We start from the raw sequence: 17633 nt of genomic DNA on the forward strand, positions 1-17633 counted from the left end.
ATCGAGATGAATGTACTGGCAGCCAAGGCAGCAGCCCCCGCCATGCTCCGCGCCCCTGACCCCCACACCCCCATTCCGCGCAATAAACGACAGCATTGGCGCCCAGCCTGCCGGCCTCTGATTGCTCGCTGCCGGGTCCCAGGTGCCAGCGCACGAGGCCGGCGGAAGACAATCGATCCCTCGAGTGACAACAGGGCTTTATTTACACTATGGTACCGGGCGGGCAGCCTGCGCGGTGCCTGGCTGGGGACAGCAGCTGGGGACCTCGCCTGGGGACCACCACGTCAGCTGAAGAAGTAAGTGGAGTGCTTCACCTGCTCCAGGTCCAAGGCCCCTGCGGAGCAGAGCGGACACCGTGGGGCGGGACTGTGGGGCGGGACTGTGGGGGTAGCCCACGCCCAGCGCGCAAGCAGACGGTCCCCGCCCCCACCTGTCTTCGGCACGGACTTCAGCGTGTCCTGCAGCTTGCCCATCCACAGATTCTTGGAGTGCTGGGGGGCCCTGAGCCTGAGGGTGGGGGAGCGGCGGTGAGGCCGAGCAGGGCAGAGAGGGGCGGCCCCAGCCCCACCGGTCTTGGGAGGGGGTAGTTCACCTGGTGCTGGCACAGTACCGCTTCACCAGGAACCTGGATAGGTTGTGCAAGATGGGCTGGCTGTGCAGACTGACAAACTGCTCCCGGCACACCTGGGGGGAGGGGAGACCCAGGACCTGGTTGGGGGGAGAGCTAGGGCCTGGGCAGGGGGGAGACCTAAGACCTGCGGGGGTTGAGGGGGGCAGCAGGGCAGGGCCTCCCAGATCAGGTGAGGCAGGGCTGCCCAACACTCAGCGATCGCTGCCTTGGCGGACAGAGGCAGGTGCCACAAGACAAGGGCCATGGGATCAGGGGTGCCTGCTGCCACCTTGGGGAACGCATGTGGGCGTGAGGTGGGCAGCAGCACCTGGTTCATGACCTCCACATCAGCCGCGTGGGTCCAGAAGCAGTCATGCACAGACACAAAGGTCAGGCCTTTCCTGCCGAGGAGTAAGGATCTCCTGTGAGGAGGAGTGCGGCCCTTCCTGGTCCACTCCCCATCCTGCTCCTTTCCGTCCTCACCCCAACCCCCCGCCGCCGACGTGTCCCAGCCCCTGTGCGTGTGCCGTGCTCGGCACAGGGGCGGAAAGTCCTCCTCTAGGGAGAAAACTCTTGGTCCCGTGTCATTCCCTCCACCCGTCCCTAGCCGCTGCAGCTGATACTGTCCCCTCCCCCCACTACAGGGCTCCTGTGGTCCGAGAGGGGGTAGACAGAAACAGAACTTACCCCCGAACCCTGGCTCCTTTCTAAGAGAACTAGCCACACACCTGCCCTATGGCCATGCTTGGCTACACCCGAGGGGCTCAGGACATACCCAGACGCCTATGCCTCAGCCTACGAGGCCACCCCCCACACGCTATGCTGCCAGGACCCCCCGGACGGGACCGCAGGCACTTCTCAGAGAAACCACTCTTCCCTCTTGGGCCCAGCCAGCTGCTTCACCATCACACACACCACGCTGCCTCAGGGCCTTTGCACATGCTCGCATAGTCCTTTTCTGGGCAGCAGCTCCAACAACCCCCACGGTCCTCACCTGCTGTAGGCCTCCACCCTGGCCCCCAACCTGCCTTTGCCACTCTGGGCCCCCCCTGCATCCCCAAAGCCCTGAACAGGGCCTGCATGCAAGACGACGAGCAGAGCGGGCTGGAAGGCGCGCAGCCCCGACGCAGGGCCCACCTGTAGCAGTGCAGGGCCGTGAGCATCATGTGGGAAGAGTCCAGCGAGTGGATGAAGTTGGGGGGGAACCCGTTCTTCTGCTTCAGTGTGTTAGGCTTCCTGGGGAGGGGAAAGGGCTCAGACACCCCTGGCCTGGCCCCCACGGCCCCCACCCGGCCCAGCACCCCCGCCGGCACTCACTGGCTGGTGTCCCCGCTCTGGCTGAACGTGAGGCTCTGCATGCCGCCGGCAATCTGCAGGGTTGGGGTGGGGAGGGTCAGGAGTCCACCCTGATGCAGCGTGGGGGCTGGGGGGCGGGGCACGTACCAACACCTTGGCATCCTGGTGGTAGGGCTGGATGATGGGGATGCCCAGGGGTGTGACCCACTCCACGGCCGAGCCCGTGTGGGCGATGAGCCGGGCGCTCTCGGTCAGCCAGTGCTGTGGACGCAGGGTGGGAGGGGCTCAGAGCAGGGCCCAGCCGGGGGCGGCCTGCTGGGCGCGGGGAGGGGCCGGGGCCACACACCTGGATGGCCCGGGTGCCTGAGAACATCTCCTGCAGGCTGTTGAACACCTGGCGCACCAGGTAGTGTGAGGCCTCCCACACGAACTCCTGCAGGGGTGTAGGGGCGGTCAGAGCCCGGGCGGCCTCCCCACCCGCGCCGAGGGACCCGGAGGGGCAAGAGAACCATCTTCCTCCTTGGGGCTGCTTGGCAGCCAGCGGTTCGGGGGGACGGGCGGGGGCGGGGGGCCATCCCTCCCCCACAGTGCGCCGGACGCTGTGCACCTGGGGGAAGTCGCTGAGCTCCCGCAGGCGCCTCTCGATCTGCAGGCGGCCCCCGTAGCGGGTGACCCCGTACACCACGGTCATCACCGTCTGCTTGACCACCTTGCGGCTGATGAAACCCTCAAGCACTTGGGCCACGCGCACGCCCCGTTTGGCGTCCTGCTTGCGGAACACCTCCACCTGGGCAGACACTGGGGGTCGGTGGGAGGGTGCGCAGACCCTATCTCCCACCCCGCCCAGCAGCCCCACCATGAGGCCCCCCCGCAGTTTCCTCATCTGACACCTCCCCTGGGAAGCCCACCCTGACTGCCCACTCAGAGCCCACGGGATCTGCAAATCCGGGCATTCACAGGACAGAGACCCCACGTGGGCTTGGAGGAGGAGAACGGGGGGCGGCGGGGCTGCGGGGCCCACCTGTGCGGCCACCCCACTGTACACATCCTGCGGTACATCCGAAGGCAGCAGGTTGACAGAGGCGGCCCCCACGCTGTCCCGGCCCAGGGCGGCGTAGTGCTGTAGGCCGTTACAGGAGCCATCCTGGGCCAATGGAGAGTGAGGGATCGTGAGGGTTGGCAGGAGTGACCCCAGGAAAGGAATCACAGCTCCGAGGTTCCCCGGTGCGCTGCTCATGCCGCCAGTGCGCAAGACCTCACTGCGGACAGGCAGGGCAACGTGCCCGTAGAGGGTCCCACCACTGGGCTGGCCGCACCCACTGGGGCCCCTGCGCAGGGACACCAGCACGACTAAAGTGGGGTCTGCAGGGACTACGTGCCCCCACCATCCGGCCCGGCCCCCCAGGGCCAGGCCCAACCCACGCTAGGGCCCCCAGCAGCTCACCTGGTGAACCGGGAAGTGAGAGACGTAGGCAGCTGGGTCAGGAGAGCGCACAGCCCGCGCGATCTCCATGCAGCACGCCAGGGCTTGCCAGGGCTCATCCACGTCCATCCACCACTTGCGGCCCTGCGAGAAGGTGGAGTGGGGCTCAGGCCAGGCTGGCTGGGGCTGGGAGGCCGAAACGGAGCCCCTGGGACAGCAGGGGCGACAGGAGTGACAGGCACGCAAGGGGACACCAGAGCAGTCCTGCACTAGCAGCCATGGGATGGGGAAAGGTCTGGAAAAAGGGCTGGCCCGGGCCGGGAGGTGGCAAAGCCACAGAGGGAAGAGGACAGAAAGGACGGAGCCAGGAGCCTGTGCCCAGGGGGGCTGGGAAGGAGGGGCCGGGGTCACCAGCGCACGGCACAGGCCGAGGGAGGAGAGGCAAGGAGCGAGGGCCCCAGTCTGCGCTCTCCACGCCCCTACCGTCATGGGCCGGTCGGCAGAGTCCAGAATGTCCTCCATCACCTCGTCGGCGAAGGCCAGGCGTGCCCGCAGCGACTCGCGCTTCTTGAGCCCCGTGAGGTTGACCAGGTGGACCTTGAGCCAGTCCAGGCCGCGAGCGCCGAGCGGACGGCCCTGGGCAAACTCCAGCAGGGCGCGCGCCAGGTCGCTGCCCAGGTGGTGGAAGTGGGGCGGGCAGGGGTAGGTGCGGCCGCGGAAGTCCATGTTGTGCGGCAACCAGAAGACGCGGTGCCGGAGGTGCTGGGCCAGCGACAGCCGGTACAGGGCGTCCGAACGCAGGCTGTGCATCTCCCGGGCCACCTTCAGGCAGCGGGCCAGCTCCCGCCGCACCTCGGCCTTCTGGGCAGGTGAGGCGCCAGGCGGCAGGCGGCCCTCGGGCGGCCGGGGTGCCTCGGAGGCCGGGGCCGGCACCCCCAGACGCGGGCAGCCCTTGGCGGCAAAGAGCTCCAGCACCAGGTCCAGCACGCGCCCGTTGACCCGCCAGGCACAGTTGCCCAGCTGGGTGAGGGCGTCCAGGGCACCGTGCAGGTCGGCGGGCGGGCAGCTGTCCAGCAGGCGCTGGTGCTGCACGGTGCCCTCCAGCGAGCGCATGAGCTTGGTGGGGCTCAGCAGGAAAGCACCCGTGTGCGGTGACGTCCAGGGCAGCGGTGGGCACAGCATGGGCACCTCGGCCGCCTCGAAGGTCAGCGTGTGCTCTGCGGCCGTCGCCAGCAGCTCGATGAAGGCCGGGTGTGGCTTCAGGATCCCAATCTGGGGGCGAGGCAGGCGGAGATGGCTCCCCAGGTCCCCCACCCTGGAGGACACGCCGCGAGCGGGCAGAGGACCCCAGCAGGGCCCCACGGCCCCCACCCCCTCCCTAGCCGCACACCTGGCGGAAGCTGCGGAAGGAGTACACATGGTAGAGCACGGGGATGAGCGTGCAGGGGCCCTGCGGGGCGGCCACGCTGCCAGGCATCCGCACGGCCTCTACCAGCATCTCGGCCAGCTTCTTGCCCAGTTGCACCAGTACAGACAAGGGCCAAGGCTGCTCGTGGGGGGCCTCAGGCGGCCCCAGCGCCTCCCAGTACTGCCGTGGCAGGCAGGGCACCTCCACCTGGGGTGGGAGAGTGTCTCAGGGACTGCGGTGCGGGCCCAGGATGGACCATCCCCCCCAGCCGGCGCCAGCACAGGAGCCAATCGGGAAGTGCCAGGGCCCGGGGGCAATCCCAGCTGCCCCGGTCGGGGCAGGGACCTGCACGCCACGCCTCGGTTTCTGCCCCGGGAACATGCCGGCAGCCCCCCACCCCGGCAAGGACCCCGGCCCGGGCTCACCTGGGTGTCGGAGGCCAGCAGGCGCACGTATTGGTGGTAGCGCTCCCGGAGTGCCCGCAGCCGGCTGCTCAGCCGCTGCCTCCGCACCGCGTGCCGGCTGAACACGCGCACGCCCAGCTGCTGCGCCAGGGACAGCAGCGACTCCCCCTGCGGCGGCAGCACCTGCAGGGTCTGGGGGCGGCACCGTGAGCCCCAGCCGCCCAGTCCCTCAGCCCCCAGCCTGCCCGTGCACCCCGCCCCCGCAGTCCGCAGGCCCCACCTGCAACAGCAGCTCGGCGAGCTCCTTCTCCGGAAGCACGCACAGAAACGGGAAGACGGTGGGGCGGCCGGCGCGGGCAGCACAGACCTCACTGGCCTTCAGGTTCCGCAGCCCCAGGCACAGGGCCTCCACCCACTCGGCACGGAGCTGCTGCACGGTGTTCCGCTGTGGGGCACGGGCGCGGGCATCACCCCCACGGCCTCCAGGCCCTCGGGAGCAAGGGGGCCCGACCTTACGGGCACCCGGAAGGAGCATCCCCCCTGCAGGGCCAGGGGGACACGTGGCCACCCCTGGCTCTGGGGAGGCGGCGCAGACCGCCGCCCCCCGCACCCACCCCGGGGCTGTGACCCGGCCGAGCTCCTCACCGCCCGCAGGACCTCCTCGGTCAGCACCCGGGCCTGCTCCACGGACTCCACAGCCACGGTGGTGGCCATCTCCACACGCAGCTGTTGCTGGAAAAGGCGCTGCAGCTCCCGCAAGGGCAGGTGCGACTTTGGGTAGGACACAGGCCCTCCCTGCAGGGGCAGACGGGCAGGCGGGCAGGCAGGGAGGGGAGGCCTGGGGCCCAGCAGGACCCCACCTGAAAACTGCTCGAGCACGGGGCTGGGAGGACGCGGTGCAGAGCTGCATGTGGCAGCCGCGCGGGTGCGAGCGCCCAGCACCGGCCAGCCTCCCTGGGCGGGGCCGGGACAGCCTGGGGACACATGGTTCGAGTCCTGGGCGTACGTTTCTCTTTAAACCTGGGGCCATAGGAATGTGTGACCATCCAGAAATAGATCAGTGAAAACCGCACAGACACGCGGTTAGTCGCAAACAGAGCCACAGGACTCGGACCCGAGCAGACTGAGCCCCTCTGACCGCCTGCTGCTCTCGGCCACCCGGGCTCCGGACACTGACCACTGGCTCTGCCTGGAATGGCACCTCCAGGAAGGAAACCTACACCAGCAGGGCCGGGGCACCTTCCTTTCGGGTCAGGACCTTGCTGAGGGCCAGGAGTTGCCAAGTCTGGCTTGTCGGGCCCCTGAGAAGCAGTGAGGGCAGCGCTGGGAGCCAGGTGGCGCTGAGAGAAAGAGGAGGAGAGGCCGAGGCCCCCGGGAGACCCCCCCAAGGACAGCCCTGGCTCCACCCCCCCCGGACACGGCGCCCCACCTGTCGGCCTCAGGGTCTGCTCACCTTGGCATAGATCTCCCTGAGCAGCGGTGAGGTGTTGACCTGGGGTGGGGGCGGCGGCGGCGGCGGCGGCGGGCTGAACGTGGGCTGGGCCTTGCGCATGGCCCTCAGGACCATGGCCTGCTCCTCCGGGGACAGCGGGACGCCGCTGCTGAAGAGCGCCTGTGGCTGCAGCCCATCCCGGGCCATCTGGTCCAGACACCTGCAGGGACACACGGTGGGCACAGCCCCATCCGAAGGATGGGGCTCAACACCAGGTGGCCACAGGGGACTGCAGGAGAGGGGGTCCAGCCCCCCGCAAGGGCTCTGCTGCCCACCCACCTCTGGATGGTGCTGGTGTTCTGGTCCAGGCGTCCCAGGCACTGCAGGGCAGCCGCATAGGACAACAGGTCTGGGGTGAGGCCAGCGTCTTTCACCATGAAGAACACGTACACCAGCTCTTTGAAGAAGCCCTGGGGAGACCAAGTTGGGGTGAGGGTCTGGAGGTGGCTGGCCTGCCCCTCGAGACCGCTCTCTACAGCCAGCAAGTCAGGCAGGAAAAGGCTCGCTGGCCAGGACATCGCCGTGCAGTCCCGGGACATAGCGCCAGCGTGCAAGGACACCGCGGTGGGGTTGGGGGAGGGGGTTGGGGTCCCGAGGGGCCGTGTTATGTTTCCAGCTCCTGCACGGGCATGACTTCAGTCTCGCTACGAGAGGCTGCCGGCTGGGCGGGCGCTGTGGCTCTCCATTCCCCCGACTCCGCTGACACGGGGCACGCCGCCTGCCCGTCTCCATGCGTGTCCGAGCAGTGGCTGACTCCCCTGCCCCGCAGGGTTTGGCAGCATTGCCATGGAGCCCTTCCAGAAGGCGATACTCCGGCCCTCTTCCACCCACAGTCCTGCTGCCCTCCTCTGAGGCCCGCTGTCGCGTCGTGGGGGGCACACTGCTAGCCACAGGGCCCCGAGACGCGTGTCCGAACGACCCGGTGAAGGCTGCCCTCCTCGCGGTCACCAGCCACACATGGTTGCTCTGTGGGTCCTCAGCTCTTTAAGGGCTCCGGGGCCACACGTGGCTGGTGCAGATCAGAAAGTCCTACTGGACGGCGCTGCTCTAGAATAAGCACGTCCATCCCGTGTGGACAGAATCTCAGTAGCGTCCTCAACAGGAAAACACGTGCTTCTGAAGTTCACGTGTTCTCCTGCCCTTGTCCTAAACGCAGGTGGTGGTCAGACCCCTAAATCCGGTCCCTCGGTCTTCCCGAGAATGCAGCAGGGCTCCCTGCTTTACAGATGGGGAGACCAAGGATCAGAGGACAGCAAGCAATGCAGGCTACACAGTGGACACGAGGCAGAAACGAGACTCAGACCTGAGTCTGGGTGACAGCCAAGCCCCATCTCAACACGGGCCGTCTGGATGCCACGACTCACGAAGCCAGTGACGGCCGTGACGTCAGCACACAAGGCAGATCAGGGCCTGCAGCGGGCTGACTAGAAACACCCCCAAATTCGCATCTACCCAGACCTCAGAACAAGGGCTGTACCGGGAAACAGGACCTCTGCTGACACGACCAGTTTGGATGAGGCCATCTGCCCGAGCGTCTCACTGGTTAGGTGTCTGCGTGACCGCGGAAGCAGACGCTGGAAGGACGCAGGCACGCGCCCAGGACCACAGGCATCCCCAGGAGCTGGGACAGGCCGGAAGGCCCCTCCCCAGAGCCTCGGGAATGGGGGCAGCCCTGTCCCACTTGGATCTGGAAGTGAAAGTAAATCCCTAGTACTTGAAGCCGTCAGATGTCGGTCATCTGTCCCAGGGACCAGGAAGCTGACGCATGGGCTCCTGGCAGGAACGTCCCACTGTAACAGATCTTTGCTGGGGGACCTGGAAGGCTTGTGACCTTGGATGGGAGAACACAGCTCTTCTGTCTTCACTAACTCCCTTAGCCTAGCATGCCTCCAGGGGATGAGTGGGGGCAAGAAACCGCCCGTAGCGGTCACGCACGCACGCCGGGCATCTCCGTGGCATGTCACAGTGCAATGCAGACCTATGGGAGACCGGGGCACCTGGGCATGCCGCCCAGTCCGTGCAGGAGGCAGGGCACGTCCACCAGCAGCCGACCTCCTCTTCCACCCACCCACCCCCACCGGCTCGCCGTGCCCACACCTCCGTCTTCACAGGACCGTCTCCTTCATGGGTCTGCACGGTTCCTGCTGGCCGGGAAACAGGGCCGCAGGCGTGGGGGAGGAAGGAAGCGGGGCAGCTGGGCCCTCGCAGGGGCACGGACACAACACTCTCCCAAAGCATCAGAAGAGACAACAGCACCAGGGAAGCGAAGAGAACGTGGAGACACGGGGCCCGGCTAGAGCAGAGCCCGGAGGAAGTCTGCGGCCACGAGCGCCCGTGTTGAAGGAGGAAGGCGTGTGACAGCAAAAGCTAACCCTCTGGCTCAGGGCAAGGGACCTAACGCCTCAAAGTCGCAGTGTCGAGGAAGGGGACGCCGGAAAGTACAGAAGCCCCAGCCGAGCGGTCCAGGAGGAGAGACACTAGAACATCCACAGGGTCTCCTCCCTCTTCCATGGCTCTTTGCGAGATCTCCGCTGAGGGACACACGTGATCTCCCCTCGACAAGCCCGAGAGAACCGTCGGGACGGCAACAAGCAGCCCGAGCCGGGCTCGCATGTGAGGGCCGCTCGGGCCTCGACTCCCGCGGAGACACCTCCCCCGGGGGCCACCGCTCACCTTGCGAGCCCAGCCGAGCATGACGGTGTTGTACATGGCCAGCGTGAGCCGGCGCCGCTGCCGGGCCCGGCTGTGGTGGGTGACCAGCACGTGGTGGGCGAGAGGGAGGTGGCCCGTGAGCAGGCAACACTCCAAGAAGGCCAGGAGCTTCTGCTGCTGGATCTCCAGCCGCATGTCGGCGCCCCTGGCCTCTCGGGCCGGCTTTTCCTCGGGACTCGGCCGCCGCGGGGCCTCCTGCAGCAGCTGCGCCAGCTGCCCCTCCTGGAGGCTCTGGGGAGGCCCGTGTTCCCAGTGCTGCAGGCAGCCAGCCAACTGGGCGTCCAGCAGGCGGGGCACCACGCGCAGCTCGTGCTCACAATCCAGGTCTTGGGCCTGCAGCTGCAGCTTCCCCTCCAGCCGCAGCTTCCGCTTCTGCATCGCAGACTTCTCCTTGTTCAGCTTCTGGGCCCAGAGGTCGCCGAGGTCCGCGGCAGGGCCCTTGCGCCCTGTCCGGGCCTTCCCAGGGGGCTGGAAGCCTCCGGATGCTGGCAGTCGTCGAGCCACGCCAACCCTCTTCACCATCACCTCCGACACACCCTCGGCCTGCAGCTGCCGCACCCGCGCCTCAAGCACTGTGGGGGCAAAGGGCAAGGATGGCGGGGGGACCCCCACTCAAGCCCCAGCCCCCCCAGACCCTGCTCTGCTGGGAGAGGCTGGTCTCACCAGCTCTTGAGGCTTCGGCTTTATGTACTTGATGACAACTCGTGTCCCCCGATTTTCAGGCACACACACCCTAACCACCTCCTCAGCACCTGTGTCTGCAGGCTCCCAGTGTCCCCCCAAAACCTGTTCCTCCACATCTGTCCCTGGCAGAACTGTCCTTGCAGGTGCCCAGCCGGAGGGTCATCTAGGCCCCCTCTCCCTCCACACCCTGTCTATCAGCACACCCTCAGGGGTGTGCCTCTGCCTTCAGGATCTATCCGGGTGCCAGGATGCCCCCTGCCCTCCCCTCACTCCCCCGCACGCCGATCACTCCAGACAGCCACTGCGACCTCAGGGCCTTTGCACACACTATTCCTGATGGGTATGGGTATGTGGTGGGGGACAAGGTGGCCCTGAGTTTCCTCGGAGCCATGTTCAGTTGCTAGCCCTGTGCCACGATGACTTTACAGATCATGAGGTCCCCAACAGACCAACGCACGACCCTGTTCGAGGCCTTTCTGCTTGAGACATCTCATTTCACATACGTGTTGATTCATTTACACTGAGCCCACAGCCAACAACACTGCAACTCACTCCTGCACAACCCCATACAGCTTAGAACACTAGAAAGCACCACCACACTTGGGGCCATTTTAAGCAGCAAAATCACCAACAAAAGTCCAAAAATGCAAAAACGGGGCACCTCGCTGGCTCAGTCGGTTCAGAGTCTGACTCTTGATTTCGGCTCAGTTAGGGTTAGGGTCAGGGTCGTGAGACTGAGCCCCAAGTCACAGGCTCTGTGCTCAGCACAGAGCCTGCTTGAGACATGCTCTTTCTCTCTCTGCCCCTCCCCACCGCTCCCGAGCCCTCCCTCTAAAAAACAAATTCAGATTTAAATTAAAAACAACAACCATGTGGCACTAAACATACCTCGTACCTCGGAAAGGACACTTGCTTATAGCATGCGTGAAACAGGACAGCATGTCACCTGGCTCACCGGCCGGGGGCAGACATGTCTGCAGCTCTGTGTGTGTCTGCAGGTAACTACGTGAGCGCCTGAGTCCTGATCTCAGCGTTACGCAGAAACTTTGCAAATATTACTTCCGAGAGACTGGACCTGCCCGTGCCCCTCCCGCTGGACTCCAGCTGACGGGAGAGCTGGCCTCACACAGCAGGGGCTCAACAGAAGTTTGCTGAGACAGGGGCGCCTGGGTGGCTCAGTGGGTTAAGCCTCTGCCTTCGGCTCAGGTCATGATCTCAGGGTCCTGGGATCGAGTCCCTGAATCGGGCTCTCTGCTCAGCGGGGAGCCTGCTTCCCCCTCTCTCTCTGCCTGCTTGTGATTTCTGTCAAATAAATAAATAAAATCTTAAAAAAAAAGAAGGTTGCTGAGATAAAGTGGAAAGACAGCGTCACTTTGGTCCTTAAGAGTGCTCCAACACCCGGACAAGTATTTCAGAATACCCACGTGGAGACCCATACCCTGGAGCAGGGCCATCGGCACGGGCTTTCTCCCGGAGGCAACAACATCAGAGCTGACCCGGTGGCCAGAGCTCCTTCTAGCTGCTAAGGCAGGAAAGGCCACAAGGATCTGTGCCCTCAGGGGGTGGGGGCGAGGGGTCTAGTCCATGTGAGAGGAAACAGTTGGGAGTTTTAGACTAGAGAATGACATAATGTGACTCAGGCTTCCAGAACCTTCCTACAGTTGAATGATAATGGAACCTGGGCTTTGCTTTAAAATGAGTAGGTGGTGGGTGAGAAAGGTGAGAACGGTGGTACTTCCCGTCTGCATGTTTGGAATTTCCTGAAATAAAGTCTTCCTGTTTAGAGGCTCCCCCACCCCACCCCTGGCTGCTGGAGGGGAAGCAGGATGTGCTAGACATGGTCTGGGACACACATGCTCCCACCTCCCTCTGGAGGTGCCAGGACTGCACTGTTCTTCCCAGGTTGTGAAGATGGGAGGACCCCGACTGGGGCCCTGCAGGTGCCCAAGCCCAGGAAGCCAGGCCCAGGTGCATGGGTCAGTTCAGGGATCGAATCCCCGCTCTGTGTGAGCAGCTGTGTGCAGCCTTGGCCCAGCCTCTCCAGCCTCAATTTTGGGCCTCAGCTATCTTACCTGGAAAGCAGGGGCACCTGCTGGGTTTGGGGTAGGGGGAAACACTAATCGAGTCTCTTGTCATCATCCTCACGGGACCACATCGGTTACCCTGTCCTACAGCAGGCCGTCCCTTCTCACGGGCTCACGGGGAGGAGCTGGGGAGGCAACCCTGGCAGAGTGGCCCATGCAGGGGGCAGTGGGGAGGGGCTTCAGGCGCTAAGCCTTGGGGGTCTGGGCTCACCCTCCAGCAGCTCCGCATGGCCCCAGTCTTTCCGGCGGTCTTGCTCACAAGGACGAGCAGAGGAGCTCCTTCTGCTGCCCCAGACAGCACTGAAGGCCCCTGTGGGGGACAAAGGGAGGCTGGGGGCGGCAGAAGGAAGCCCACTGCCTGGGGGGCGCTGGGAGGTCCTCGAATGGAAGAAAACCCAGGATCCGGGGAGCAAAAGAACTCTAAGCGCAGTGGAAACCGTCGGCGGTCACGGCCTCGCACTGCCAAGAAACCAAGAGGGCGAAGGTGAAGGGGACCGCAGGGCAAGGAAAATCTGGCCGTGGGACCGAAGACAACGGGCTCCTCCAACTAAAGGTGCAGTGAGTTCAAAGGCCACGGGCCCTAAATCCCAAATAAGGAGTCAAGGGACTCCAAAAGAAACAGGACCCCAACGTCAAAGTGCTCTCCCTACCCCGGTCCGCAGGGTGGCCCAAGGGCGAGTGAAAGCGGGGTCCCCAAAACCAGAACCCCACAGGGCAAGGGGCAAGGGTAGGGGGTGGCTGGGTCCCGACGGCCTAGAAACCGAAGGTCACAGCCGCGGGGGGACGGGGCAGTGGCGGCGGCCACGGCGTCGCTCCCGGGCCTCCCCCCGCGTTACCTTCCTCGGCCATGGGGCCGGGGCGGCCCGCCGGCCACAGGGCTCTCCGGAGACCGGACGCGCCGTGGCCCCAGCGAAGCGCCGACATGCCGCACACCGCCCAACGCGTCGCCCGCGCCGCGTGCACTGCGCCTGCGCCGCCCGCGCCTGCCGGGAGTTGTAGTTCTGCCTCCTACGGCAGCTGCGAAGGGACCGCGCGGCGGGAGAAGGCTGCCGGAACCACAATTCCCAGGGAGAAGCGGGGCCCCGGAGGCGCGGAGGCATGCGCCGAAGGAGCCCTCTAATTGGCTCTTCCCTCTGCCAGGGAGGGGCGGGACGAAGCCGTTGCTTGGGTACCCACGTGACTCGGAGGTAGAGGGGTGTGTGTGTGTGTGTGTGTGTGTGTGTGTGTGTGTGTGTGTGAGAGAGACTCGGGTGTGTGTGTGTGAGACTCGGGTGTTTAGGTGTGACTCGGGTAAGAGACTCGTGTGTGTGTGTGAGACTCGGGTGTGTGTGTGTTTCAAAGCAATGGTCGCCAAATTATTAGGACGGCGTTCTGCAATTTTAGCAGCGATTCCTGGTGCGATTTTCAGCGCCCCAGTGTCGACTGTGGGGCGGGAGCTGTGTATCCAGGGGGGCCCCAAACCAGGGGCATCGCCCTCGGCCACTCCCTCGGGCTCAGTTTCCGCACCAGTCAGCTCCCGGGCTCCGGGGGGGCACCTGGAGCGCACGAACCTCCCATTTTGATTGGATGACGAATGGGATGAGATAATCCGCGGAGCCTGGAACTTCCCAGCCCCCGCCTTGAGGGCAACCCCAGTCCGGCGTGAGAATCAGACTGGGAGGGCACTGGGGAGACTGAGACCAGGAAGAGCGCATCAGCTGGCATGGGAAGGGTGAGAAGACCACTCTGGGGTAGCTGTGTTCCAGGCAGTGTTCCCAGCAAGTGCAAAGGCCCTGAGGCCAAGTCAGGTGTACGCAGCTGGAGGAACTTGAGCAGAGTCGGAGGTAGGGGGAGGAAGCAGAGACTAAGCTAGAGAGGCCCTCTGGCCAGACCACGGCGGACCTCAGGGACCAGGGCTCAAGCTGCCGCCTGCCCTCAGATACTCAGACTTGGTTACCGCATCAGCCCCAAGTAGAAGCTGGACCTGTGCTCTGGGAGGGCCAGCCTCCTGGGCCCGGGGCCTCTTGACAGCACATTCCAGACGCGGCTGCCCACGCGGGCTCGCGCGCTATGATTCCACCGGCTGGGAATGTCTTCCGCAGACGGCAGCGTCCTCGAAAACCTGCCCCAGCCCACTCCAAGATGCCCTGGGGGCCTCGGCCTCAGAGCTGACTCACACCTGGGAGTGCCTTCCTGGCCCTGGGGGCTGAATCAGTTGGAGCCGGTCTCCCAAGACCTAGAGACACCCCCTTGACACCCCCTTGACACCCCCCTGCCCCCGTAGCCTGGCCGAGCCAGGAACCTGGGCTGAACGGCCACATTCCGGAATTCTTTATGTCTCCGTTCCCTCTCCTGTTCCTTGGCACATCAGATGCCCTCAATCAGTACTTCCCCAAGGGCTGGGCTCCGGGAACGAGGAGTGAGGAGGTCATTCTTTCTGCTCCCGCTCGACCGTGGCAGGTGTCACTCCGCACCTGCCTGGTTCGGACTCGGCTCTCTGCCCGCGAAGCTGCGGTCCCAGGGCTCTCTCCGCGCCGCGTCTCCTGTTATGGCTTAAGTCCATGCATGGCTCTGGTGTTCCACTCCTCATGGTGAGATCACATTTCCTTGTAAAACGTAAGCAAGAAAAACGGGAATAACACACAAGGCCGGTGGGCAGAGGTATGACTGCATGGGAAGCAGAGCGTCAGAGGATGGGGCTCGGGGGACACTGTGTTGCAGACGCTGTTTGCTTCCTTCAGGTTCTCACCCAAAACGTTTGGTCCAATTCTTGCCCCGAGATGTTCCCACGAACCTGGGCTGGGCCCGTGTCGACAAAGTCAAGGATCTCTAGAGGGAAGGAGAGGCTGTCGGATCCCTGGGACTGCCTGTAGTCAGCTACACAAACCGGGGCACCTGGGTGGCATGGTCGGTTTCCGCTCAGGTTGTGATCTCAGGGTCGTGAGACCGAGACCCGCGTCGAACGAGGCCCTGCTCCGTGTGGAGTCTGCCTGAGATCTCTCTCTCCCCCTCCCTGCTCTCTCTCTCTCTAAAAATATATAAGTAAATCTTAAAAAAAAAAAAACCTGAATTACCACACACCTAGTGCCTTCAACAAGGGGAACGCATTCTTCCCTTTCTGGAAACCAACCCCACAGACACCCACCCTCGGTGTCCGCTGAAATCAAGGGCTTGCCTGGCCGTGCTCCCGCTAGAAGCTCCAGGCGCAGGGTCGTTCCCGCCACCTCCAGCTTCGGGGGCTCCAGGCACCCCTTGGCTGTGGCTGCGCCCCTCTGGTCCCCATCTCCGTGGTCACGTGGCCTCCTCTGTGTCCGTGTCAAATCTCCCTGTGTTTCTCTCTTATAAAAACACTTGTGACAGTACTTGGGGCCTGCTAGGACAGTTCCTCATCGGGTGATCTGAATTTATTTTTTTTAAAGATTTTATTTATTTATTTGACAGACAGAGATCACAAGCAGGCAGAGAGGAGGCAGAGAGAGAGGGGAAGCAGGCTCCCCACTGATAAGAGAGCCCGATGCGGGGCTCGATCCCAGGACCCTGAGATCATGACCTGAGCTGAAGGCAGAGGCTTTAACCCGCTGAGCCACCCAGGCGCCCCAGGGTGATCTGAATTTAATTGTACCCACCAAGACTCCCGATGAGGTAGATTCCACAGGTGCCTGGGAGGAGAATATGGGCCCATCTCTGAGGGTCGTTCTTCAGCTGATCGCAGACTAGCCTGCGTTTGTCACGAGGGAGAAGTTAAGGTGTCATGGGGACAGCAAGGGCTGTCTGAGCGCGGGTGGAGGATTGGATCACAGGCTGGTCACACCCGCAGGAGACACGTCCACGTGTTTGGAGATGAGGTGGCAGTGGCTCGGGGGCTCGTTCTAAAATAGCCGCTTACATAAAATGGTTGCACCTGTGCGTTTCTCGAGGTGTGACGTCACACTGCACATGTCAGGAATACAGCTCGATGTTGCACCCAGCCCACGGCACCCATCACAGCCCCGTCGCTGGCTGCCAGCGTGATGCCCCCCATCTTGATGCCTCATGCTGAATTTGGTTTTGCCCGTTGAGAACTGTGACAGAAACGACCTCCTGGGTGAGACTCGTGCACGCTCTTGTTTCCGGGGCACAGTTGCCGCACTATTTACTCAGCCTCCTGCTGACGGAGAGCAAAACGGACGGAACCGGGGATGCAGGCGCAAGGTGCTCGCAGGGACACCACTTTGCCCCCATTACAATGGCTACAGCCAAGACAGTGGGCACTCGCCAGCATCTGGGGACAGCAGACATCGGAACCCCGGCGCCCTGCTGGTGGGAGGTGGCTGGGGCAGCCGCCGTGGGAAACAGTCGTGATCACATGACCCAGCAGCTCTGCTCCTATACATATACACGAGAAAGGTGAAGACACACGTCCACATAAAAACCTGTACAGCCAGGTCCGGGGCAGCACCGTCCACAGCAGCCAGAATAGTGTCCGTCGGCAGAATGTTACAGACAACACGTCCCCCACACGCGGGAGCATCTCCGGCTCCAGCAGGAGTGAGGCCCCCATGTGCCGCCCCGGGGACAGACCGGAGCCCACAATGCACAGGAGGGGAATCAGACACACAAGGCCACACAGGGCGTGAGTCCATGCATGGACTCATGTGACACGGCCAGACCAGGCTCCTCCACGGACGGGAAGGGAGCTCGCAAGGGCCGGGGGTTAGGGGAGTGATGGTTGATGGGATGGGGTTTCCTTTGGGGTGATGGAATGTTTGGGAACTAGATAGAGGTGACAGCTGACAGCCCTGTTCTGAAAACACTGAGTTGTACACTTGTATGGGTGAAATGTGTGGTATGTGAATTTTATTTCAATGAAGCTGTTATTAAATTCCAACAACTCCTGGGGCAGGACAGCTTCCTGGGCGTCCCTGGGCGTGGGTCCCACCGCCATCACACAGATCCCCGAAGATTGTCCTCCTGGAGGGCAGGGTGGGGACACTCCAGGAAGGGAAGACTGAGTTTCTGGCTGGTGGGAATCAGGATGTTGTTCCAAGTTTGTGCATTGCACTCTCTGCCCAGTGATGCTGTGGATTACCTCATTACTTCCAGCCTTCTCACCTGGCCCATTTTTCAGAGGTGTCACTGAGGCTTGGGGAGGTGACACAGATACGCAGGATCCCTCAGGGGTTGGCCGCAGGGCTCTGGGCACACCCTCTCCCATCTCAGTCCTGGGGTCCTGCGGCTTGGGCACACCCCATACATGGCCTTCCTGGGACCAGAAGGAAGGGTCAGGGAATCCCCAGAGCCACCAGGAAGACCTCCTGGCTTCTGGCGAGACCGCCTACCCCTCCAGCACTCCATTGGGCCAGGCTTGTCACCTTGTCTTCGCTCAGGTGCTCTTAAAAGGTGCCACCTGGGGCCCTGCCTGTAGAACTGGGCCTAGGGGAGCAGAGGGGCAGGGACTCAAGTCCTGGGATGTGGCCTGTGTGGGGCCTTGGGGAAGGTGCTGACCCCCTCGGGCCTCAGTTCCCGCACCTGTCAATGATGTCTCTCGACTCTGAGTTCATG

General features: G+C 63.8%; 1 protein-coding gene across 1 annotated transcript; it reads right to left on the bottom strand.

Annotated features, from left to right (window-relative positions):
• Nucleotides 1-159: 159 nt before the first annotated feature.
• On the bottom strand, nucleotides 160-13064 carry POLRMT (RNA polymerase mitochondrial). The gene is made up of 21 exons (XM_032846927.1): nucleotides 12950-13064; nucleotides 12325-12423; nucleotides 9307-9917; nucleotides 6913-7043; nucleotides 6595-6793; nucleotides 5787-5936; nucleotides 5422-5586; nucleotides 5163-5333; nucleotides 4720-4944; nucleotides 3813-4601; nucleotides 3351-3473; nucleotides 2928-3050; nucleotides 2514-2693; nucleotides 2253-2339; nucleotides 2054-2167; nucleotides 1928-1980; nucleotides 1748-1846; nucleotides 939-1011; nucleotides 593-684; nucleotides 431-507; nucleotides 160-334 (listed from the first exon to the last, which is right to left on the bottom strand). Exons 1-21 carry the CDS (start codon nucleotides 13035-13037, stop codon nucleotides 285-287), a joined length of 3699 nt encoding a protein of 1232 aa, XP_032702818.1. The 5' UTR covers nucleotides 13038-13064; the 3' UTR covers nucleotides 160-284.
• Nucleotides 13065-17633: the final 4569 nt, after the last annotated feature.

Source organism: Lontra canadensis, unplaced genomic scaffold (assembly GCF_010015895.1).
Source record: "Lontra canadensis isolate GAN:19392208 unplaced genomic scaffold, GSC_riverotter_1.0 scaffold184, whole genome shotgun sequence".
NCBI lineage: Eukaryota > Metazoa > Chordata > Mammalia > Carnivora > Mustelidae > Lontra > Lontra canadensis.